Consider the following 26,329-nt stretch of genomic DNA (forward strand, 5'->3'; position numbering starts at 1 on the left):
TGAAACCGTCTAACCATAGAACCGCTGGTGAGGACTGAGGACGTCAGCGCAGTCGGTTAGTGCCGAGTATTCGTTGGGTTGCTTTCGTCGTGTGCCGCATTCGTACCGTGTCGTAGATAATTGTTATAGCATGTAATAATAATTTTAAACAACATTTTTTTTAGCAAAATATTTATATAATTAGTTCTGAGTGTGTTCGCCTCTGGACGCGTTTTATTATATTATTGGACCGTGTGTAGGTATGTTTTGATTAAGTGCGAAAAAAATCGTGTTCCAACAAAAATGGCCGATATTTAGTTGACCATGTATTTGTGGTAGTATACATGACGCGTTGTGAGTATATTTGCTCATGTCCTGCAATTCAAATATTGTTATACTACAGGTTCACATTCGAATAATTTTGAAGTGAACATTTCATTCAGCTACAAAAATACTGCAAGTGAGTTTTAAATTCAAATGACGAACTGCATTGTAAACAATAGCTATTATATTAATGCAAAAAAACTTTTTAAGACTGATAGGATATATAGTATTATAGAACGCTTTATGATACCATACGCATAATATAACGTCGTACTTTAAAAAAAAACTGGCATTTAGTAACTCGAGATTTAAATTTGCACTCTATTTAGTAAATAATGGTCTTAAAATTAGTATTCCAATAATATTTTTGCAATCAATTCAAGAAGTAGAAACATTTCTAATTGCATATTATTACCTAATCAAGTGTACTTAAAAATGTATTTTCAGGTGTCCTGGTTAGCCTAGTTGCTCAGTTTATCAGTATTTATCCGATGAATATAATAAATGTTTTCGACATAATAGGTAAACACACCAAGCGCCGACCGTTTAAGTCTCCTTTTGTGTTTTCTTAACGATAAACACATATTACTGTAATATCGATGGATTTCTTCTAAATTTAATTAAACTTCGATTAAAGGTGTTTATCTCAGTTAAGAAACTTTTTTAGGTTGATGACATTTTACAACATCATTAATGACGTAATGTTTTTAAATAAATACATTTTTGAAGACTAAAAATCTTCTCGAAAGTTCAAAGTTATATGTCCTTGCGTTATCCAAAAATTCGATTAGTAAATATTATTTTATGTACTTGTTTTTTAGTCATTCTCAATTCCCTACTAGCCCCAAACCACAGTTGCTCAGTTTTTATAGCCGATTTTTTTATTCGGCGCTCCTTAAGTTATTTAAAAATAAGTTTCCACTAATCTGGGCCCCTAAGCCCTAGGTTAAATCATACATAATTTTGTAGGAAATCTGGCTATGAATGCTCCAATATTTAATACAAATACAGGAAGTATCACAGTCACTTTTATGCCTATAGTTTTGGTAATTTATAATATTATGATGAAAACCGGTAAATAAAGGAAAGTATTTTAAGATAATGGTTAACGGTTATAACGTTAATTACAACTAAAATAAAATGATTTACAATGTTGTATAGGAGTGTTTTTCGTTTTAAAACACATATAATAATCTACATTTGTCCTCGGAATTTTGAATAACCAGAACTAATAGACTAATTGTAAATTGTGTTACGGCTAAAAACAAATGTTATATGCTATATAGTATAATAGTGTTTACAATGGAGGTATCGCCGTTTAATATTTATTTGGCAATTAGATGTTAAAAAAAAAAAACGTAAAAAATTCAAACGAAATTTGGATAGTCATTAATTCTGTTCGTTTGGATGTAGGAAGATTTATAATAAAATTGTAAAACATTTTCCAAAAACATTTATAACTTATTAGAGTTAAAGATTTATAGAATATACAGAGTATATTAACCGACGGTTTTTTTCAGCCAAAACACATCATTTTTTGTCCATCGCACAGACCGAACCAATGATCCGATAAGCATTTTAAAAACAGATATGAATTCGTCATGAAGTTTACTTGAGATCGGTCAGAGTGTTTTTTTAATTTTAAATTTTAACCCTTTCTAAATTTTATTTTAAAATTTGAAATTTTATAAAATGTTCAAACGTGTTTTATGCGTAGTAGGAATAATATATCAAATAGTACGCTGACCGATCTCAAGTAAACTTTATGACGAATTCAAATCTCTTTTCAGATTACTTATCGGATATCTGATTCAGTCTGTGCGATGGACAAAAAATGTACTATTAATTAACTAAAATGGCGTTTACTCATCGACAAAATGATTTAAATTAAAAATAATACTATGAAGCTTATACAAATTAACCGGTAAATTAATTGACATGGTCGAAATTTATTAAAACTACGCTTTTCATTGCCTATACAAAACTCCTTAAAAATGGTCGGTATTCAAGGGGCTAAATAATTGGATGTTATAAATGTGTATGTGTTTTTAAGTAAAAAACAGTTTTATATTTTTTAATAAAAAAATGTTATCCTTCTCGCAAGACATCATTGGAGTTAAAAACTATAATTTAATATAACTGATCATTAGAACGCTTTTGCAGTTGTAAATAGAACTTAACTTTTACTCAGTTTCATTGCGTGGCTCTATATAAATCTTCACTAATTGGTAACGTGTAGCTACTAAAAGAAGGATGGGTTTGCTTACGTACACATTCATATTTTCATACAACCCCCTCAGAAAAATAATAATAACGAGATAGAATTGTGTAGGTGTTGCTAAAATCTAAAGAATCACCTTAAAAATAATAAAATGATACTTGCCACTGCTATTGGTAGCACAGTAACTCATGATATGCCAAGTATAATATAAATTACAGGTGTAATTTTAATCTAGTATATAAATCATATGTTTCCTAAAAAAAAATGAAGAAAAGCTGTTGAAGAGGAACTAGAATAAAGAAACAATTGTAGTACAGTGTTTTAAGGTTCCTAAATAATTTTGGTATGTACCTACACTTTTATTAAAGTAACATAGTCGACTCCGTTCAACTCTACTTATGAGTCCATTTACACATCTGTGGGAGTTCCTATACCGTAGAAACGTTTGTGGATACTACAGGCCGTACTTTTACTAACACGAGTCGTATATGTATGAGACTAGATGTTATGTATAAAACAGCAACGCTGGGAATACCTACACTTCATCAGACCTATTCTCTGACCTTATTCCTTAATCCGTAAGCATAGATTTGCCGTTTGCATATTACAACACTATACGTATACTAGCTGTATACTGCGTACAAAATGCCTTGTGTATTTGTAGACATATGGTTCTAATAATAATATTATCTATCAGGTTGTTTAAAAAAAATCAAATTAAAAAGGTTGAAAAAATGACTGCTGCCATTCAGTTTATTATTTATGTTTGTCGGTGTGAAGATTATGATGTGTTATTTACAAAATCGTTTTAATTTCGAATGTTTTCTTATTTTCAGTCGTTGGCGTTGAACCATGTGAATTAGTACTGACGTACCGGACCTCCGCACTATGTATCGATCAAACTTTTACGAGAGCACGTGCTTGCGATGCTACCAAACAGTATACCAAGTAGATCGGGTGGGCCCACTCAAGGACTTCACGTTCTTCCACAGCGGTTGCTTCAAATGCATCGTTTGTGGCACCAAATTAACGTTGAAGACTTACTACAATAATCAGCATCGACAGGAAGACAAAGAAGTTTACTGCTCAAGCCATGTTCCCAAAATCGGTCCGGGACATTTGGACGGGACGTCTGTGGGAATAAGGAGTGCCTTGAACGTACCCAAGTCCACCACGTTTGTCAATGACCAAATTCGTGGCAGCGGTAAAGGTACGTTTGACGCTGAAGCGCTTAACATCAAGCAACATCTTAATGGTTCTACGCCACACCGGTCTCAGTCGCCTTTACCACCCTACATAAATGCGTCCAGCCCCGACACTGGATACCAGTATGGCAGGTTCGACGCCTCCGCTTTGCACATAGCACACGCGCTCAGGGCCACCGAGCTTCACAAGTCATACGCCAACAAAAATGGCATCAGAGAGAAACCAATACACTGCTACTTGGTAAGTGAATGTAAATAAATACATTAAAAAACTGTCTATAGTGATAAGCTATAAGCAAAACTGTATAAAAAGCCAAATGATCTGGTTTATGGGGAGTAATTGGAAAGGACAATGACAACAAATTAACAAAACGGCAAAGAGTTAATAAGAGACTATGTTAGCATAAAAAACGTATCGTTTTATTACTGTTTCTTCTTCACACACTCAAGTTGTTGTATAATTATTTATTATTCTAATATAATCAACGGCCAACTCACATAATTTTAACATAACATAAATTATCATGATAGTTATTAATGTCTTTGCTATCGTTGTCATCAGTTGTAAATTATATATTAGTAGGAGAACTTGTGGGAACCAAAATTATTGAAAGTTCAAAGTTAAAATAATTCGAACTGTATAGGCACATTTACTATAAGTTATATAAAAGCCTTCTTCCTGATAATATTTGACTAAATAATTATTTAGAAAAATTAGTAGAATTCAGTGGTAAAATAGAAAACCTAGTTAAGTCTTATAAAAAGAAGTATCGAACATCACCTTTGAATCTCTTCTACAACATAGTAACTAGTATGCATGCCTGATTTGTTAACGCTTTCCCTTAACGTACTGTATAAAAAGTTAATACCTACTGGCTACTACCTACCAATGTAGGTTATATTTAAAAATTAATTTTTATGAATTTCATCTGTCGAATTATGAAGTAGAATTCCCTTATAAATAAAGTGCTTAGTATTTATAAGCATAAGTAAGTGTTAATAAAACTTGTAAGTATTATACAGAATTAACAATCCTTAATATAAAAAAAAAAATTCATAATCGTAATATAGAGAAATATAATACATATACATAATATGGAGAAATAACTTTTTCTATTTATCTATAAAGTTGTATTTATCAGTTCAGTTTAGCTGAAACATGATGTATCACAGTTTTATTTGGTGTAAAAGTAGTTTCAATAAAACTATAGGAAATATCTATCACAATACAGAAATAGAAACATAAAACAGAAACCTCAAAATAAGGTTAGGTTGTATACATAAGAGTAACTAGTAGAGCTCAAACTTAGCTAACAAATGTTTGTGTTATTTTTTAGTGTCATGACAGACTTGACTATTTATCCCTATTCGTTTCATAATAGGTTAATCAAAGTCTTTTTAGTTATTTGGGGCCTACCATATAATTTTAACCCTTTTCAAACGACTTCGTGTGCCCTTTCTGGAGCCACAAGATGTGCTAATCATTGCTGATCATATTTCTTAGATAAACATTTTTATATTTATTTATTTATTTCTACGCCTGATGGCAATTTACAAGAAAAATACATAAGTGTTGGTAAATAATAAAGATAACAATTAAATCATATAAGTAACAATTATTAATAATAGTATACAATTAAAAATAGTGAGAGACAAGCAAATTAATAGTAAAATATACATATTATCAAATTAAAAACAAAACATTGTGTGGTCCGAGTCTAAGATTACCTTACACTTCACTTGGACTAAAAATCTAGGAGACAGGTCGTTAGGTCGTTACATAAATAGTTAGTTTTCCGAGTGCTGATTTCGAAAACCTGTTTATTACGGGACCCAATGGTAAATTAATGGACCCTACGTAAATTAAATGTAACCCTATTGAGTAGACGGCTAGCATCGATCTAACCAATAACTAAATTATTAATTAATCTAACGTCTAACATTTTTCTTCTAAATTATAAGGAAGTGGAAGTGGACAGCTAATTGATAGAGCCTGGATGAGCCTTATTATTTACTTATTATGTTCGCTAACTTTATTACATATCTATCGTCACTTCACCACAATGGTTGCAGCACCTTGCAGGTTTATTGTAGTTGTTTTCCAATTTGTATTATAACTATAAAACATTTTATTATTATTGGCAGGTAGAATCTAAACGCTAAATGTTGGGTTAACCCTAAGCCTTAAGGTTAGGGATAAAAGAGAAATGCCATTATTTTCACTAACACTTATCACAAAGCAGTGACGACTCAGGAAGTAATAAATGAGATGGTGTAGCTTAGAATGAACATAAATAACCATTTGATTATGATAGTTTGGAAATGACTAAGCGTCCCAACCTAAGAGCTCGTTTTGTGGTTATGGTAAAAAGCAACACCAATCGACCACACTGCAATTACAATACGTGTTCTGCTGTTACACAATGCAAATTAAACTAATTGACGGGGCTTTTCCGGAAATAACACACAATAATTTCATTGACCGTATAAATTAGACCAAAACACTAGGCACTAGCATTTCAATGTAGGTACAGTTAGTTATAGGTGTAGTGCGATATCATATTATTGTCTAATCGTCGACAATGACAGAAGCGACGGTGCCGAATCGCGGCTAACCAAGCGAATGTCAGATCCACAAAAAAATAAAGTACTATACAATGACTGTGTCCTTTTCATTTTTTTTCTTACATTTCTTTTTTTACGTTTGCGGTCTGTTCAGTCGCCAATTGCGGTGTGCTCACTGCTCAGTCCTGGCCCAGACCTATTGCAATTTACTTTTTTAGTTCACGCTTTATTTGGTCCATACAAATGTGTATTAGATACGGTAAATATCGAAACGATATTACAATACGAGTGTAATATAAACTCAAAAAATACGATTTATAAGTACATTACTTGTTGATTTTATTATTTTAATTACAATACACGGGTAATCAGAGTATACGTGTATATATATTTTATTAGTGTTTGCTTTTGCCGCCGTCAATTGCATAAATACTCAACTAAAACAATTGATTTTCTGGCAGCCGATGCGATGGTATCGACGAGGCGTTGCGAATCGCTAGATGTTTGAGTGACACATTCCATTTATGATGTTTTTCTCTGGGGAACCTAAACCGACTGAGGTCTCTGTTACCATAGTTTAGCAAAACTGGACGTTTTTCAAGGATACCGTTGGAGTAGATCATAAATGTTTTGTAAAATGGGTACACACCTAAATATATAATTATAAAATGTACACAGTGTTGCAAGAGTTTTTTTTTAGTAGGACAAAGGGGGTTAATCCTTCCGAAACCGTCTATCGAGTCGTGACATTGAATATACAGTATGTTCCAAAATAAAGGTACCATTAATGAAATTGGCTACATGATTTGAACAAGACAATTTTTTTTTTATTATTGTAATCTTTTATTATTATCTACCTGCAACATGCAAATTATAAAATTGGTCTTTTAACAAAAATATGAGTTTAAGTTTAGTTAGGTTTTTGTACTTAATGGAAATGTCTGATTAATAAAATAGTGTTTTAAATTTTATCAGTGGCACAATTAGAGAGGAATTACAGCTTCTTAAGATACTAATAAGCTTTCATTGGTACTATATTATAATGCTTGAATTAAATCCAAAAACATTGAAGCCTATTGCGCTATTGCAACTTATTACCCTACAAATAATACTAGAAAATATGCAAAAGATAAATTACAATTATGAATTGTCTCCAATCGGAAAATTGTTTAAGTGCTTAGTGAAGTTACGATTGATTTGTTAAAAAATGTGAAGATTTTCACATAAAAATACACACGTCACATATATGTTCTATACATGCAGTATAGTTAAGTAAAACAAATTAATGTTTTCTTTCCCCGAAAAATATTTATGACATGAAGTCGTTTAACCATGTAATTAAGTGATACTTTTATCCTGAGACACGCTTTATAATAACTCATCTTCAGTCAACTGGAATATTTAGATTTAAAAATTAAATTATTATACACTATTATTATATTATATTGAAGTAGATTATCAGTTGAACGAATATGAATAGACGAGACCTTGAAACACTTCCTGCGTGGTAAGTCAGCGAGACATACCTAATTTTGCTTTTACGAATAAAAATAAAAATGATTTAGGTACACGTGTACCACATATGTTTATGTAATTTATTGAAGCATAATATTTAAAACAAAGAAATTACTAACGATTTAATTTAAATTACAAATATGCGTGGTCGTCGGTCGATGGATAATTTCTAAATTATTCAGTTTTTATTAAGTAACAGGTTTTTATTTTGTTAAGGCTATTATTTATTATTTTAATTTCTAATTATTTTAACCAACCAAAAATGGTTCGCTATGTTTATTTTATAAAACGTGTTTTTCTTTTAAGAAGGAGAATAGCAGAGAGGGATTGTTTTAAAAATCACAACTTTAAATTATTTTCAATTGAAGTCTTACAAACAAAAATTATTTATATGTACTAAGGACATTTCGAGCGATCGTGGAAACACAGGCCATAGATAAATATATTATGTAAGCTTACGTCCTCTGTAAAATAATGTTACTCTATCACGATATTCAAGGACTTTGTATGGTCTAAACGTTCATTGTTAACCTGCGTTACGGTAACCGTTCTAGTTTCCACGATAAATGTTCATAGAAATGATGCGCATTTTATCGAAATATAAATATTTTTTTTTAATTTCAAAAATACTTTATTATATTTTACTATATAATATTATAATTGAGTGACTATTGCATAATTTGTCAAGCAGTTGAATTTTTCATTTAAGATTTTTTCTGGCTTATGTTTTTTGTCTTAATAATATACCAAATATCGTATTTCTTCAACGCCTAATAGGTTACTAACAGGAGCTTGCATCATAACTCATGTAGTTTTTCTTGTTCGATGTGTGAACACCGATAGGGTAAGTAATTATTAAATAATTTTGGAATCACTAGTCTACCTGTCCATATAATTTGTATAAAAAAAACGTGGTATTGAATGGCAGGTGAACGATGTTCCTATTTTTACTCAATTAAAATGTGAAAAAAGTACAATGAAATTAGCTAGTAAATACTGGGAGTATGCGATGTTGCCAAACTCGGCTCGTAAAACATAGTTTACTTCATATGGTGTTTCCATGACGTCATGGTTCAATCAACACTCCCCGATGTGAATTCTGTACCTGTATACACCTACTCGCTTTATTTTCTTTGTTGATATTTCCCCTTCGTAAACTGGTTGTGTTTATATTTTATTATTAAACATCAATAATTAACGTGCGCGTTTTACTCCCCGTTACCTTTTCTACTGGGCAAATATTTTTTTGGATTTTCAGAGCCAGAGGCGTTTAATAATTTCTCCTTTCTCCGCGCGCACATTACCTACCAGAAGGTTTTTGAAAATGCGCGAATTCCTTGTCAGTATTGCGACTGTATTTATCTTTTTCCGTGTAGCACATAATATACAATACATACATATAGATGGCCGTTTTTATTGCACTAATCGCACAATATACATTACATATCAATATTTGTATAGGTACTCACTGAGCGAGTATACAGGACAATACGTAATATGTAGCACGTAGGTTGAATATTGACGAGATGGGTGATTTACAAGCGTAAAAAATTAAGATACAATTTACGGCAATGTCAATGCCAAGGCACCGTAAATAAGGTCAGCCGGCCACACCTTTTATATACTATGCGCATGGTAAAAACTTAAAAACCAGACATGCACGTTTCAATGCTCTCATATAATCGAATTACACGTCAAGGAACCTACACACGCCACACGCAAACCAAAATACCTTTTCGGCTGATGGCTCCGCGTCGATATAGATGGATACATTGGGTCTAAAAAAAAGTTATATCCATATACTGCAACAACGACTAACGATAAAATGAAAACTAGTTATATTTAACTGTAGGTACACAAAACAATCATTTTTTTTAAAAGAGTTATTCAAATACATGTGTCCCTTAATTTCCGCCCATGCTCGTCGAAGTAAAAATGTCCTTTTAGCTCGTACAATTCTATATTAATCACTTGAGGTTTCGTGTCGTCTATTTGCTATTGATTTAATTTTATAATTTTAATGCCGTTTCGATTTTCATTTAATTGTGTATTTCAATCATTTGGGTACGGTAATCACTTAGGAGCCTTAAAGTATCCATTAAAGTTATTTCTGTTGTTTTTCTGTCAATATTTATACAATAGTATAAAGTGTGCGAGTTGCTGTTTTATTACTATATGTAATTTTTTGAAATTATTAAGAATTTGAAAATATTTTAGTAAAATAGTAGGCGAAAATGTATGTTAAATAAAAAAATCTTGTTGCTTCTTGTTCCACCCGTGCATGCTTTCGTTCACTCCAATAAACTAGATGACAGTTTTTAAACATTAATATTAATTTACCTAATTTTTATTTTATTTATTATGCAAAAGAGGCACAGGTGAAACTAGGATTATAATTTATAACACTAATGACCCCTCTCCCAGATTACAATAAGATAAACACCTTTTTGATGAGTGGTAATCTCTTAGAACCGTCATAATTTTCGAATAGAGGGTACCTTAAAAAATTATTGCTTATTACATTCCTGAATTAAGAACGTATATTTTGGTTATATATTAATGAATGGTTTTTATGTCTGTCGCCGCGATATCTCCAAACCCGTTCAAATCATATACTATAAATATGTATTAAATCACACAAGTTACAATACAATATTTTGTAAATACACAAAACACACCCCTACTTTGCTAAATTCCTATACAAGTGAGGTAACAAATTGTTTATCCGATTGTATGGTTTTTTGGACATACACTCAACGACAAGAACTAAATATCCTGAGCTTGGTATTTACCTTAAACGTATTACTTATTAGTTATTATCTTACTAGTACAGACGTTGAGTTCTATTAAATAACGCCCAGTGTTCTACATTAAAAAACACAACCTTTCTTAAATTCAATTTAAACTCGTAAGCTATAACTAATTTAATATTCTTATATTAATAGACTTATTATTATATATTTTTATACTAGGTAATATTTTGTTTTTTATGTATTAAACTATTGTTGAAGCCTAACATGCATAAGGGTACATTTAATTTATGTTACAGCTTTAATCTAATTGTATAGAACTATTATTCAACATATTACATTCATTCTAATTATATAATTTTTTGTAATGCAGGATAAAGATGAACAAACGCGGCTGGAAATGAAACACCGCAAAGAAGAGGATGATTTGTATAGGAAATTTGCGAAGCAACGCGAAGCCGAAGATAACCGAATCAAAGAAGAAATTAATGTAAAATGGAACTTTATATTTAAATGCATATAATATAATACATAATTTAAAATACATTATTATCGTATTATAATGTTTTTTTTACTTTTTTTTTTTGTTACATAAATTAATTATAACTCTGATTTATTTTGCCCATTAGAGCGAGTGGGAAAAAGAACTAGAAAGGTTGACCATAAGATTTGAGAAAGAATTACAAATGAAAAGAAAAAGACCGGACGAACAAAAAGTTCTTACGTTAAAGCTACAGCAAGAACGTGATAATCTTGAGAAGAACATGACGCTGAGACGTGACAAAAAGAAGGAAACGTTAACCAAAAAACTTTTAGAACACGAAAGGTAAGAACGACATGCTTAACAGATAAAACAGTTATGTTTTAAATTACTCATTATATAATAAATAAATATTATGAATTATTGGATAGGATTCATGTAGTATCACATATTTTGTTCATAATCATAATTGTTTCTTAAATTTATTAAAGTATGGATTAACTTTTTAAAGATGTATGAATAGACCTAAAGTTTTGGGAAAGAACATATTATTATGATGTAACGTACATATTAAAAAAAAATGAAAATGAATCTTGGCCCACTCCCGTTATAAGACGAAAAGATTTGATTTAAGTCTCTGATTTTATGATAAAAATTTCAGAAATTTAAAACCGATCGAAATCGATTTTTTTTTTTAATAACTTAAAAAACCTCTATTTTTAGGGGCGATAATTAGTGATAAAAATGTCAAAAAAATAAAACCCTTATATTAAACCAAAAGAAGTTTAAAGAAATTATTCAAAAAAATTTAAGGTCAGGCCGATGACCGCGTGGTTTGACTCACAATCAGAATGCCCAGACCTGTTTGACTCAGATATTATACATCTATTTTGATACAAAAACACTTTGTGTCAGTTTTTTCGTTTTTAATTTTTAATTTATTCAAGTACGTACCGATTTTATACATTGGTATAGGTAAACAATATTAGTTGAGTAAGGTTACTGTTAATGTGATTGTTATTATAAATTTATATTATATTCGTAGTATAGTTGGTAAATAAGTAGTGTCAAGCGTTAAAATATTTGTAAATAATTGACAATTAAAATACATATTATGATACCGATATTTTACCCGGCTGGTTAACGGTAGGCAGGTAATTTAATAATATATACTTACTTATACACCCCGAAACAGAAAAAGTATAAACACATAAGTTTATGTTGTTAGTAACAACTTGTTACATAACATCTATGTAACAATATATGTGTGTTTTTTGAGGTATTAGGATTTATGTATACCTATATAAACACACATATATTATTACTAATGTAATAATAAAATAATGTAGGTAGTAGGTACCTAGTAGAAGAGCATTATTGTACATAGTTTAGCGGTGGTGGAGGATGCGGTTGTAAGTAGGCAAGACATCCACAATCAAACACCAAAGAGAATACAAATAGCCGACTAACACAAAATGATGTGCCCCCTATGGAAGTAATGAAACTAAATCCCGGACGGGTTTGTTCACTTCAATGGAATGCAGCTGTTTCATCAACAGCCGCGATGAAAAGAATATCAGAGAGTCGTGTGTGCAATGCTGTTCAGAGATAGCTTTTTTTTTACTGCTACTACCTCTTGTTGATCCTCCTTCGCCTATTAATTTTATGGTGATTTTATGAGATAAAAGATAATATCACCAACTGCTCAGATATCGGATAAAATGTAAAAAAAAAACTAGGCTGTATTTTTAGACGAACCTTAATCAGACGAGTTTCTTATCAAATCGTTTTTTTTAAATTAACTTTAAAATTTAAACCTGTGGGCTGTGACCTCCTAGATTGTAGCCTGCAAACCTAGAATATGTTTGGTTTAGCGGAGCGAAGCGATCGAGTGCCCCAGCCCCCACACCCAGTGATTTGCCGTCCATGTTAATACAAACTCCGTCCACTGATAAGACTCTTCTGATAAAAATACATCTGAAACTATACATTGGTAAAAAAAATATATTATGTACACTAATCCAGACGGTAATGTGGCATGTGCGACTTGTTATTGTTGAACAAACGATACAAATGGATTCATACTAGTAGATGTAGATAATACTGAATAGCCATTGAGATTATTGCAGCAGTAATGAAAGGTTCGAACTATATTAGCAAAAATATTCTATCGAAAAAATCGTAACCGGTAATAACCAATATTTAAGTGTTAATGAGTCACATGCAAGCAATTGAATTTCTAAAACTTTTGCATTTCGAATTTCAATGAGTACATAGGTATAATAGTAAATGTGTTTACTTTTAAAAATATCGACATTAAACCTAACAATGCATTTTTTAAGTTATGAAGTAATAATACATTGTTCAAGTTCCTTCCGAAATTATAATATATATTTATATATTTGTATAATATATATTTGGATATATTATAAGATTTTTGAGGTATATTATGTTTATAAAATATAATCACATTCGTTATTACAACTTAATTTAAAACTATCCAACAATAGTACGATAAAAGTAAAGTTTTAATTTTAAACATCTATTCCTCTAGGACTTTATAATCGTACCTAAATTTTAATATTTGATTTTCAATAATAAATAATATTCTCTGTAAATCAATTAGTTTTTTTTACAAACACTAAACCCCATCATCCATACACACATTATACGAGTACATCGAATAATACTTAGTTTTAGTATATTTTATAATCATCATTCATCATAATATTAGTATGGCTGTATAGGTTTAGCGTATATTTCAATTAAAGTATAATTTATTATTTACAAGTAAAATTAGTGGTTTAATTAGTTTTAAATTTATTACTTCTTTTAAATTAGTACCAGCTTCAAACTCGCTGTTTGTTTTTTTATTTATTTATTCTCAATATTGCCATGTTGAAATCGTATAAGTTTAATGTAAAAAGGATTAATTAATATTTGTAACTTACGAGAGAAATATAAGGAATTTACACGTTTACTACCTAAGGAAAGTTAGAAGGTGGAGGACCTATATGAGATACTCCTTAGCATAAATGATACTCGGTTATAAGTTATAATTAGTAAGCAATATTGGGTATAGAAAAATCTACGCAAATAACCGACGAATAAAGTTTATGTACAAAACTTTACATAGTTATTATATCTGTATCCTATAGGCTAGAGCCTACAAATCACTATAGTCTACTTACAAATAATTATAAACAGTAGTTAACACTATTATAATGTTTAGGTAATGTTATATTTTTAAACCCCGTGTTTGCTTTTAAATTAGCCAAGACAACATTTCTCTTTTCATCTTAGGTGTACTTGAAACTTTCAGGGGCGGTGAATAGTATAAATTATATGACATTTGTCGGTAACTACGGTTGGTTTGCTCCATAGCTTGAAAAAATAAATTTGTATACTACAAGAGAAACATTTAAACGGCCGAGTGGTTTTAAGATTTCACAATCCTCGTCGTCAACGGGTAGTGTACGGGTGGGTATACTGTATAGGAATTGGAAACAATAGCGGCGCTTCACTATTAGGATCTTGTTTTTTAGTACCTATAGTATCAAATGAGTATAGATTTTTCTATAATTATTTTAGTATAACTTTAATATTGTATATATCGAGTTACCACTTACCTGCAATGAGCCGTCGCGCTAGCAACTATGGCCGATTCGCTATGTCACTGTGTTAACGTTCCGTCCCGGTGACTAAACGTTTGATCGACCCGAACGGTAAACACCACAGACTGACTAGATGGCGAGAGTTCCTCTGTAACACAGGTACATAAAGGTACAAGGTGTATGCAGTAAACGTACCATCGAAAATAGGTATTAGTGCTTTAACGCACTGGACCTTAACTATCACTACCCGTCAATCTACAAGTTGTAATAATATTTTCTACAAATACAAAAACCACGCTAAATTACGCTGTTGACTAGGACCTAGTAAGTAGTAGTTAAAATTACTAAAAATCACGAGGGAATTAAAGCGTACCTATTTCACAGTTCTTATAACACTGCACTTGGACCCGTATGATCGGCTGAATCGCTCACGTTACGATTTCTGCTTCTTTTTTTTTATCTATACATTTGTTGGGCATAAAATAATAATAATAATAATAAAAAAAACCAATACCGATACTTATCAAACCTTTTCAATTCAATATTCTTTGAATAATAACGGTTTCATAAACCGAAAGTCGGCTAACAAAACTTTAAGTCTAACACTATTTTGAGATCTGGACCGATCCGACGATTAATACGATTAAGATTTATTATTTCTTAGCCGCTACGAAACGCGTTTGTATTGCACCGATTCGTCATAAGACAACGTTTATATTCAACATTTGTTCTGGTATGTGACAGTGATATTTTACGGTACACAATGAGATGATTATGAATGAACAGATTGTCATCGTGAATTTATAAAATAAACGTTAAAATTATATCGGTTATTTCCGTCCTAATTTCAGACTGCTATAGTCGTCGGTTCAATTTAGCACACGAATGAAATAAAGTCTAGTAGAAACATTACTGACACTTTCCTCGGTGTACAATTCGTTTAATCATTATTTTAATAAAAACTGTATTAATTACTGAATATTATTAGTATTGTGGATATACTTTGGATTATACAAAACTGAAAGTCAAAGTAAAACAGAATACCGTTCGAAAGGGAAAAGTCAACGTTTCCTAACTGCAGTTTGAAGAAACCGGTCATCTACGACCGCCAGCTGGCAATGGGCGGTGTATATTTACCAAATACCTAGTAACTATATAACTAGTACGAGACTTTACTATTTAGTCATTTCTGTTGTCGAACCTGATTTTGTTTGAGGTATTTATGTGCGTTTTGAGTAAGAACTTGCAGTCCAACTGTTATGCCGATGTATACTTTAACGTGTTCACGGCGACCTGTCTATCATCGGAATCGGTCAACTCCCTTAATCCTTATTGTGTGTTATTATAGAATTTTATGTTATATACTCTGCCGTGGCAATGACGAAACATTGGTGGAAACTGGAAATGTACGGCGATGGACGCCAATTATATTGGTAGGTATACCGCAGAGAGGATATACCGACCGACTTACAGTGTGTATATTCTGTGCGTGTGTGTCACGCCTCTTGGCAAATAGGCTAAAGTCAACCGTGCGCCCGGCGTGCAACATTCCACACACAATGTACTTTCTACGGGTTTAATCGTTTTTTTATCCGTTCCATCATTGTTTTCGCACTAGACATCCAAAAGTAAATTGTTTTTTAATCGGTCAGCCCAAAACGCTTGTCACCAAAACAGAAACGTCACGTGGATTAAAAAATAATGATAACCATCGATAATATAATTTATATACGGCCGTATTTTGTATACACACACACACTGCATACACTTCATTACGCCCATTTTTCTATTGGGAGAGCACTGACCGCAAACCCACGATGGAGAGAACGTCCGGGTTAATATTATATTACTTCATTTTATGATAGAAGCTGTACACTGTACAGGTATACTCTACCATAGGTACTGTAGGTATACGGAACGCATAAGCGGAAGTTCGGAAGAAAAACTAACGGGGTTAAACGTCCGACGTTCAATAACAACAAAATAAGTAAAATAAAATCATCACTAAAGCATTGGCAAAGATAGAGTGGCGTTGACGGATCTTGGAAAACGCAAAACTCCTAACCTCTACATTACTTACTATAGTGATATTAGGCATTGCATTTTTATTTTTATACCCTGCTGTACAAGAAGAAAATAAATTACAAAATAATTCATGCAGTGCGTAGCAATCCCTTTCTCTATTAAAAAACCTGTAAATATAGTGGCGTAGCCCCTCGCCATTGTAATCACTAATTAGTAATGTAAGGATTATTGATATTTGTATGATGTGTCTATATATAAAATATTAAATAGCCCAAAACAAATTTGAATTGTTTGCCCCTAGACCATAGTATAACACAAAGTTAAAGTTGAAAAATATGTTAAAGAAACTTATCATTTTAAAACCAGCATAAAATTCCCTTTTCTCAGCTCCTAAAAAAAAACAATCCCTATAAGCAATATAACTAAGTACCTATCTTTAGTACCTATGTATATTGTCAATATTTAATAAAATATAATATATATGTCTAGTATTTCTTTTGGAATATGATATTAGATAATATCACTGTATATTAAGTAATGCTGATGAAGAAAACTTGTCTTAGTTTATGTAATTCATTTAGTTCTATGTTAAATACGCATTTAGTTAAAAATCAAATAGACAAGTTGAATTTGAGAATATATAATGCTCAATTTTTTTTTGTAGAAAAAAATAATTAATTATTCATTTTAGTATGTAGTTTATAGTATGTCTGAAACAATTTATCACGTTACACGTATTCCTCGTTCCGTTTATATCGAGCCAATAAGGATAGTCAAAATATAATTGCTACTAGCATATGACGTCTAAATATGGTAGTTTCAGACCGACTTGTTGTTGTCATTATGATGTTTATTTTATGCAGACTGTGCATCTATTTATAGTTTTATAGAGATACCACTTCGTCTTAATTTGACTAAATTGTAATTTACATCATGCTTTAAATTTAAATAATCGATTTTTGAATTGTTACGAATTTACGTCTTCTTATAACCGTTCAATATTACTTTCGAAACGTTGTATCGCAACGTTTATATTTTACAACGGAATCGTACTATTTTTATGGTCACTCGCAAAACAAGTCGCCGCCTCAGTTATATAATGTAGTATTTGATTATCGGATTTATTTCTAGGAGCTGAAATTGTTTATGCTCGACAAATAAAAACGCATCTAGTTGTGCTAGATAGGAACTCGTTTTTGCAGTTACATTACAGCATACAAATGTAAACACTTATACTACATACGAGTCGCGTTTATATTATTATTCGATTTTTGAAACTTGTTTTCTTTATTCATTTTCGTGCATTATATGTCGTTACAATCATCTTTTCGCGAGTCTGTCATAACGTAGTAGATAAATATGTAAACAGTTGCATAGATAAAAACGAAACCAAGACACACGTTTTGTAAGTGCTTACACAATTCCGTTAATTATTACATTCGCTCCTGAAATATTATTTTTTTCAGCGAACAAAAAAAACTATGCCTCTACTCGTCAGTCGTCACCTATAACTTGTCAAAAGGGTACTTGTTACTCGTGTACTAACTTTGTATATTTTAACATCTTTAGAAATTTGAAGCTGATTGCGGCACCCGGTGGTGTATTTTGGGTTTTGCTGTGTTCTGGAATTATTAAAACCCTTATTTTTTGGGTTACCAATTATCATATAATGCTAAAAGCATCCAGACATTTTAAACCCCCGCACTTGTGTTGAAATTACACATTGATCACAAATTGAGAGCGTTTTAACCCCCTCCTATATATTATATTGATAGTTCATTGACTTATCAAGTTACACATTACAGTAGTACCTAACTAACAACGACACAATACTAGTTTAAATTGGTATCAATATTGGAATTACTGTCAAATGTTTTAATTAGAAAACATATACATATTTTTTTATCAACATCATATTTACATTGGTGTAAATTTTAATATTTGTGTTTTTTTTTTAGAGCTGCTACCGCAGCCTTGGTGGAGAAGCAAAGTAGCGAAATGTTAGAGCTCATCAACGAGAAACGTAGCGAATACATGATGGCCGAATCGCTGTACTTGGACGATTCGTCGTTACCGGACGAGACTACTGAGACTCTTAACGATAACGTCCAACCGTACCCGGGCAAGGCGCCATTACCGCCTTCACCTCATGGAGTAGCTCAAGCCAAATTCCAGCTGTATTCCGACCCATTGGAATTTGCTCACATTGACCAAATTGCCATTTCGGTAACGTTTACGCTTCAAGTCAATAATTTATAACACTTCAAGTTATTTTTGTTAAAACTAGTATATACTTACATAAGTAAATTTAAACAAGTTATGCACGAGGGATGTGTAAACCACCACCAGAGTAGGTTACCACCAGTTTCGTTTTAACCAGCCCCTTACTCTCTTTCTACGCTAATTAACACGTCATAGAAGGAGTCTCGCGAAAAAAGCTCTACTATAAGGCTCAATTGTATTCTAAATTATGTATAGTCGGTCCTGGTTTTATATGTCACGACTAGAGCCTTTTTAGACAATTTTAAAACAAAATGTTTTACTTCTTCAAAAGCAGTTTTTTAATTTTCGTGTCATTTAATTCAGAACTTCAGAGTTTAGGTCAAGTAGTAGAATGATTTCAGAAAACTATTTTACGCAAATGCGTGATTGATATGTATGCTCAACTGAAGTGTATTACTAATCAATAAAAAGTCGTGTTTCAACTATAAATGCCCGTAGGTTAAATACATGTATTTTACTAATTTTTATATTTTTGTGCTTCTCACAAAACACGATTTCTCTAACATTATTCTCTATGTAATAGAAAAAAAACATATTATGTTTTTTTATTTTACTATTTAACCACAATGTTGTTCCCAATTTGTAATTTCCGTTTCAAACCCGATTTTTCCTGTTCGATTAGTTCTGGATTTTTTTCAATGACAACAAATAGTAGGTAACACATTTATGGATTGGATTTTGATTTATTGGTACTACTAAACGTACTTTAACTTCACAGTATAAATCTATAAACTATTAGTATTATACGTATTATAACAACGAAAAGTATCAAGCCAAACAATTATTTAAAGTTTTCGAATCCTTAAACATTTAGAGTACCCGCATTAAGGCTTAAAATACAATTAGTGATATTTGATCAATCCATTTAATTTATTTTACTGTTTAATAAATCAGCTATTTTATGCAATTAGTTATTTAAGTTCATTGAGTACAATAATATCGTCAAGTATAATGTGGGTAGATATATGTTTAAAAAACGTGTTATAATTTACAGGTAGCGCAAGAAGACCAAAAAACATTCACAGATTTAGTCAGGATGTTGGTTGGAAAATGTGGCTCAGATATCGAAAAAGCCAGGTATGATGATAATTGGTAAATAATTCATATTGGTGAATAATTGTTTATGCTAATATTTATAATCTATTGATGTGAGTAACATCGGTGTTAAGTTTATGAAATACATTTTCTAAAGCCTAAAAGCTTATAAACAACCGATAGAATTACGCAATACTAAACGTTTAGGTCTAATTCTATTCAAACTATACAAATGTACGGTTCGTTTTTTTTTCAGAACGATATTTCGATGGATAACCGTAAAAAATTTAAACACAATGAATTTCGACGATAATCTCAGAGGCGACACACCGATGGGTCTCCTCAGAGGTATCAAGCACGGGACAGAAAGTTACCATGTATTATTTAAACGATTATGCAGGTAAAAAACATGATACTTATAGTTTTACCATAGCTTTAATATACATAGTACAATATATACATGTACTATATAGTATATTATTAATATATGGTTTTACTTACAACATTTGGAAGTATGAAACCAAACAATATAAATAATAGTATTAATTATAACTGTTAATTATTATATTATAAACATTGACGAAGCTTGCGGTAGGCCAAGGACGTTTGAATTCTATAAAAAATTTTAAATTTTGAAACAACACTTGGGTGCTTCCGTAAGTGTTCACCTCAACAGGTTTATTTGTATAGTAAAGTCTAGTAAGCTTTATTTATATGAACAAGTAATTTATTAAACTTAAATATAATATAATAGTACAATATTTTCTTTTTATGGGACTAGATTATATTACAATGATTATTTAGATCTGGTCACTTATCAGTCCCACGATTCACATAACTGTGCGATCGCCCCTAGATTAGAGGGGCTCAGTTAAGTCCTCTAACCCCCAGTTTGTCGTCAATGCAGCATATATGTCGTGAAAACAACTGGTCATACCAAAAGTATCTGGTTTGGACCGCAAGCATGAAACGTCGAGTCAAGCTCGTGGGTGTTTTTAGTTTTTCCCCTACACACTTTCAGGCCAAAATCCAAATACCTAATCTAACCTTTCTTGGAATACTTAATCAATGTTTTTCATTACGACATGAAAATGTCTTTCGATTGGGCGTCTATCAACAATTTGCGTCGTGTTACGTTTAATGTTTCACTGAATTTCTTATGTTTTGTGACAAAGCCGTTGCTTTGTTTTACTCCCATAGAATTTGAGTAAAAAGAAAAATGAATCAATCTATTTTTTTTTGTCTGTATTAAAGGCACTGAAGTCTTGTATTAACGAAATCGTGTAATGATAATACTACACTTACTAAGTTCTGAATTTGAAACTTACAGTTATGCCGGTCTACATTGCGTAGTCATTAAAGGATACTCCAAGTCTGCAGGATATCAACCTGGAGTTCATTTCGAGGACAGCCGTTTCCGGAATTCGTGGAACGCCGTTTACGTTGCAGGCGCGTGGAGGTTTGTGCAGTGCAATTGGGGTGCCAGGCATCTAGTAAACGCTAAAGAGGTGCCCAAAGTTGGTGTTAAAGGCAAATCCGACAGCCTAAGGTCAGTTTGAACTATTTCCTTTATTCATCGACGTACTTAAAAGTAATACCACGCCAAATATCTAATAAATAACTGGTTAACGTTAAACGAACTGAAAATTAGGTTCATTATCAACATTTCAAATTAAATTTTTTAATAATTAAATGTACAAAGTCGGGGAATGAATGATTTATTTTGGTAACTTAATTTATTCAACAAGTACAAAAACATTAAAAAAATGCTAACAAAAAAATGTCTCATAAACCAAATCATGTAAAAAAATGTCTAAAAACACTATAATACCCAATTATGAATATAATGATGTAGAATTTTGATTATCGGTAAATGTGTTTCACGTTATTAAGATGTTAATAAAAAACCGCGGGGCCCCCTTAAAACAAATAATGACAACAATGTCCCATTTGCCATCGACTAGGTTATTTGGTTGCATTTTCAATCATCATCATTATTTTTTATTATTTCTTAACTAACTATAAAACTCATAATCACGCCAAATTCGAATTTAAAAACAATATATCTAAACAAAAACTATTTTACTAGTCGCATTTACAAGATTAAGATATTTTAATAATCGTGCGATACTCATGCAGTTATGCCGGTAATATATGTTCTAACTATTTTTCTAGGTACGAATATGATGACCATTATTTCCTGACCGATCCGAGGGAGTTCATATACGAATTCTTCCCTCTGCAAGCCGAATGGCAACTTTTGAAAAATCCAATTACACAGCGGGATTTCGAGGATTTGCCGTTCGTCAGATCGCTTTTTTTCCGTTATGGTCTCTACTTCCCCGACTCGAATACCAAAGCCGTTATGTACACGGACGCCACAGGTAAATAATATAGAGTGAAATATATATAATATATATTTCATATTATATATAGAATATTTATTATATATAGCCTCTCTAGCTAAATATAATTAGAAATTGAATGAATTTTTATTTAGATAATTATTCTAATAATAAGCGTTGTTTGAAAGCCTTTATAGTCATTTATTTAGTTCACACGCTATGTACCTAAGTTATTAAGAGCAAAAGATGAATACACTTGATGATTAGTTTTTTTATTTCATCATGGCTATCATTTTTATTATTATTTTGCATTCAACATGATGATAATAAAATCGAGAATAGGCAGTCAAAAAATACAGACTATAACTTATAGATTATTTTATAGTTTATTGTAACATTTGAATCGCTTTTTGTTAAAAGGGCATATGTTACATTTTTTGTTAATTTTTTTTTGCAACTTTCAACCAGTTTAAACTTGAATTAAATATTTTTACAGTATCGAAATTTGGTATAAATATCGAGTACCACGGACGTCATAATACACATAAAAAAAAATTATTTACAAGTTACCATATTTTGTAAGTTATGCAATGTTTTATCATTTTCCAAAAGTTTACCTGTTGAAACATGTGCCCTTTTAACAAAAAGCGATTCATTTATAGAATACCATTATTACACAAAGATGAACATTATATAAATTCTACAGATCGGATGCAAAACAGTAATCCACAATAAAAATGTTTAAAAGCTTTACATTATATTAGATATTTTTTTATCGAAATATTCAATTATATTTCGATTGTTAAATTATTTTGACGTGCCGGTTTTTTTTTACTCGGGCTCTCCCTCAATAAAAACAAGGTATACCTTTACCCACACTTTCAGAACTGATTCGGGTATTTTCGTCTGGGCGCGTGTATATATATATATATATAAGTTATAATATAAATAAATATAATTATAATGTAGGGGTTAACAATATTGTGTTAACACGGTGCACTAAATTACGCAGTCACGGGTTTTAGACTTTCGTCATTAATTATGCGATTTCTATTGGTAAAAAGCGTTGCGAATCGACCCAAAATAAAGTGTATGAATTTCATCGGTTAGATATTTTCTTCTTCTTGCGATTTCACGGGGTGACAAATAATACAGCTGAGCGTGTCGCCGTTATAGATTTTTGTGGAACGCCATTTTGAAACTTGGTCGTGAAACGCTTATGTCCTAATACTGAATGTTTTCTGCGTTTAAAGCTTTGGAATTTCTCGCCACAGAGTATGATTACATAGGTATGGCTTACGTTTCACGCGATATTCGAAATAATATATTTATAATATATTAATACAATCGTTGCAACGTACCGGTGAAAACCGCACAACAATCAACGGGTTATTAGAGTAGTGAAAAGCTGACCTCGGCGATCGTGTACAATGGTGTTTACTGGTATATACGTGGGCCACATATAGCTAGAATAACTAAATAGTGATCGCATGTTGCTGATTGCCGACGAGTTGAACGTTTCATTATTCGCTTGTTGAGATTTTGCCGTGTTTTACACAATATATATATATAAATGAATGGTCCACTTGATATCCTAACGGATTTATGTCCGGTTAAAGCATATTATAAATACACGTATAAATTATTCATACGTTAAAATAGCTGAGAAACGTGTGAGTTATTATTCAGTATTTTTCTAGGCTGTATTCATTTAATTATTCGTTTACAAATCGGACGTAGTCCGACAGCGCAATGATAGTTACCTACTCGTATAATAAAATACAATAATTTACACAATACTTTTGATTTTTGCTTCGTTGTTGTACAGTATTGACATGTACCTAATGAAAACTATATCAAGCCAGCGGATATAGTATGGATCGCACGTTGAATAGTAATAATTGGTAAATAATCTGTAATACTAGTCAATGTTAACTCGAGTTGATTTTTCACAGACCTTGTTAAAACATGAATATAGTTTCTGATTATCAGGCTTAAGTGGGCTGGCGTGTACGCCATTCATTAAATAGCTTAACGGGTATTTAAACATTAAGTTAAACTTTACATTTTAACGATACCCACCATAAGCGTTAATAGCCAAACCTATGTGGTCCTTAGTCCTTAGTCATAATATTAATAAAAACATATTAGGTTTATTTTTTTAAACGCTTTAATAAGTTATACGTTATAAAGTTTTCTTTATTTTTTTTACTTCTATTGAAAATAACCGAGTATTTTTTCTACGTCTGTAATTACAAATTCCCAATTCAGAAGTCAGCCAAGAAATAGGTCACATTTTTCACAAACATACAATTAGCAAACACACCCCTACTAAAAGGTAGGATAATTTTTTTTTTTTTAACACTTTTTTGCAAAGATCATAAAAACTTGGAGATAAATTATTGAAGGGAATATTACATTCCCCAAAATACATGAATACATCAATACATGTGTACTTGGTGTACTTATTATTTTTTTTTTTTAGGCGCTGCCACTGTGAGAATAGCAATACCTACAAATATGCAGTCCAACCTGATATTTCATTACAACTTAAAGTTTTACGAAAGTGAAGGGGATACTTATGACGGAGTCAGCCTAAAACGTTTTGTCATGCAGGTAAACTATTATGTCTTTTCATTTTTTGTGTGTAGTCCTGACTACAACTGGTAAAAAATATTAGTAGTTATACTTAATGGTAATACCTACTTAAATATTAGTGAAACCTTAATTTCTGTAATTTTTTTTTGTCATAGTCGGTGCTTGGTAATATCGTCGCATTTCGTGTACACGCTCCCAATAGTGGCGCTTTCCTTTTGGACATATTCGCCAATTCGGTGACGCCTAAAGAGTACTTAACTGGAGAACCAATGAAGTTTAAGAGTGTGTGCAAGTTTAAAATAATATGTGAAGAGTTGCAGACAGTCATGGTGCCATTACCTGATTGTGCTAGTGGCGAATGGGGTCCCACCAAAGCAACTCGGCTCTTCGGTCTCATACCAATATCTCATCAGGTATTGTACATTTATTTGATTCATATTTAAGTTCATTAATCATGTATTGTAAAGTGTGCCAGAATTCAAAATAAAAAATAATTATAATTTATCTCATACATACTTATTAATTACTCTCATCATTATTGGTTTACAGGATCCATTAGTGTTTGCCGGACGAGAGTTAGAGATCCAATTTCGTATGTCTAAGCCATTGACAGACTTCATGGCGACGTTGCATAAAAACGGGGTAGAAGAAAAACGGTTGTCAAAGTACATTTCACACACTATTGTCGATGACTTCATAACATTCTTAATTGGATTTCCGGAAGAAGGACAATACGGATTGGATATTTACACACGGGAAATATCATCATCTACAGAAGAAAATCAACACAGATACACAAATGGCAGTGTCAACGGTGGAGAAAAACATTTGCTTACACATTGTTGCAAATACTTAATCAATAGCTCTAAAAGAAATTAAATAATAATAATACTGAACATTTTATAAATATAAAAATGTATAATATTATAATTTGTAATTACTGTTAATTAATGTTAGGATAAGAATATTTTACGTTTTTAACTAATTTTTGTTTGTAATTATATATCTGTTTTTAAACTTGATTTTAATGCTAGATCAAAACAACACCATGCATACTCTATAATTATATTGAATAAAAAATGTATAAATATATTATTTAAACAAGTATTATATAATTTGTTATTTTTCTTTATCTTTGTTAGTAGCTCAACTCTTCAATGGTCTCTAATATATGCCGTATGGCCTATGGGTATTCCAGCTTGAACTTTATCTCTTAGATTACTTTTGGTAGTCTCTCTATCTCTCCAGGGTTTTTATGGAACCTTACTTCATCAATTTTGCTAACTGTCATTTATTTAATTTGATTCAATCCCCATTCCATATAATATTATGAAAAAATTGTAATGTTAAAGCTTATCATCATATAGATAATAGATATTTTATATTATA

At 31.4% G+C, this 26,329-nt stretch overlaps 1 protein-coding gene across 1 annotated transcript; it reads left to right on the forward strand.

Moving 5' to 3' along the window:
• LOC126835564 (hillarin) lies at positions 1-26,012 on the forward strand. Its single transcript, XM_050568232.1, has 12 exons — positions 1-439; positions 3,361-3,970; positions 10,933-11,049; positions 11,189-11,385; positions 18,638-18,905; positions 19,957-20,039; positions 20,254-20,397; positions 21,328-21,546; positions 22,173-22,381; positions 24,828-24,958; positions 25,096-25,353; positions 25,490-26,012. Exons 2-12 carry the CDS (start codon positions 3,413-3,415, stop codon positions 25,817-25,819), a joined length of 2,514 nt encoding a protein of 837 aa, XP_050424189.1. The 5' UTR covers positions 1-439; positions 3,361-3,412; the 3' UTR covers positions 25,820-26,012.
• Positions 26,013-26,329: the final 317 nt, after the last annotated feature.

The sequence above is a fragment of the Adelges cooleyi genome, unplaced genomic scaffold, assembly GCF_023614345.1.
Source record: "Adelges cooleyi isolate 19-005CV unplaced genomic scaffold, UGA_ACOO_1.1 ACOO_flye_CR_arks_rails_tigmint_CR_PRNA_23, whole genome shotgun sequence".
NCBI lineage: Eukaryota > Metazoa > Arthropoda > Insecta > Hemiptera > Adelgidae > Adelges > Adelges cooleyi.

Bases quoted from the DNA above. Each gene is read 5' to 3' on its own strand.
- LOC126835564 (XM_050568232.1), top strand. From the start codon at position 3,413: ATGTATCGATCAAACTTTTACGAGAGCACGTGCTTGCGATGCTACCAA. The intron at 11,386-18,637 runs GTAAGAACGACA...TTTTTTTTTTAG, and splicing joins AAACTTTTAGAACACGAAAG to AGCTGCTACCGCAGCCTTGG. The intron at 25,354-25,489 runs GTATTGTACATT...ATTGGTTTACAG, and splicing joins TCATACCAATATCTCATCAG to GATCCATTAGTGTTTGCCGG.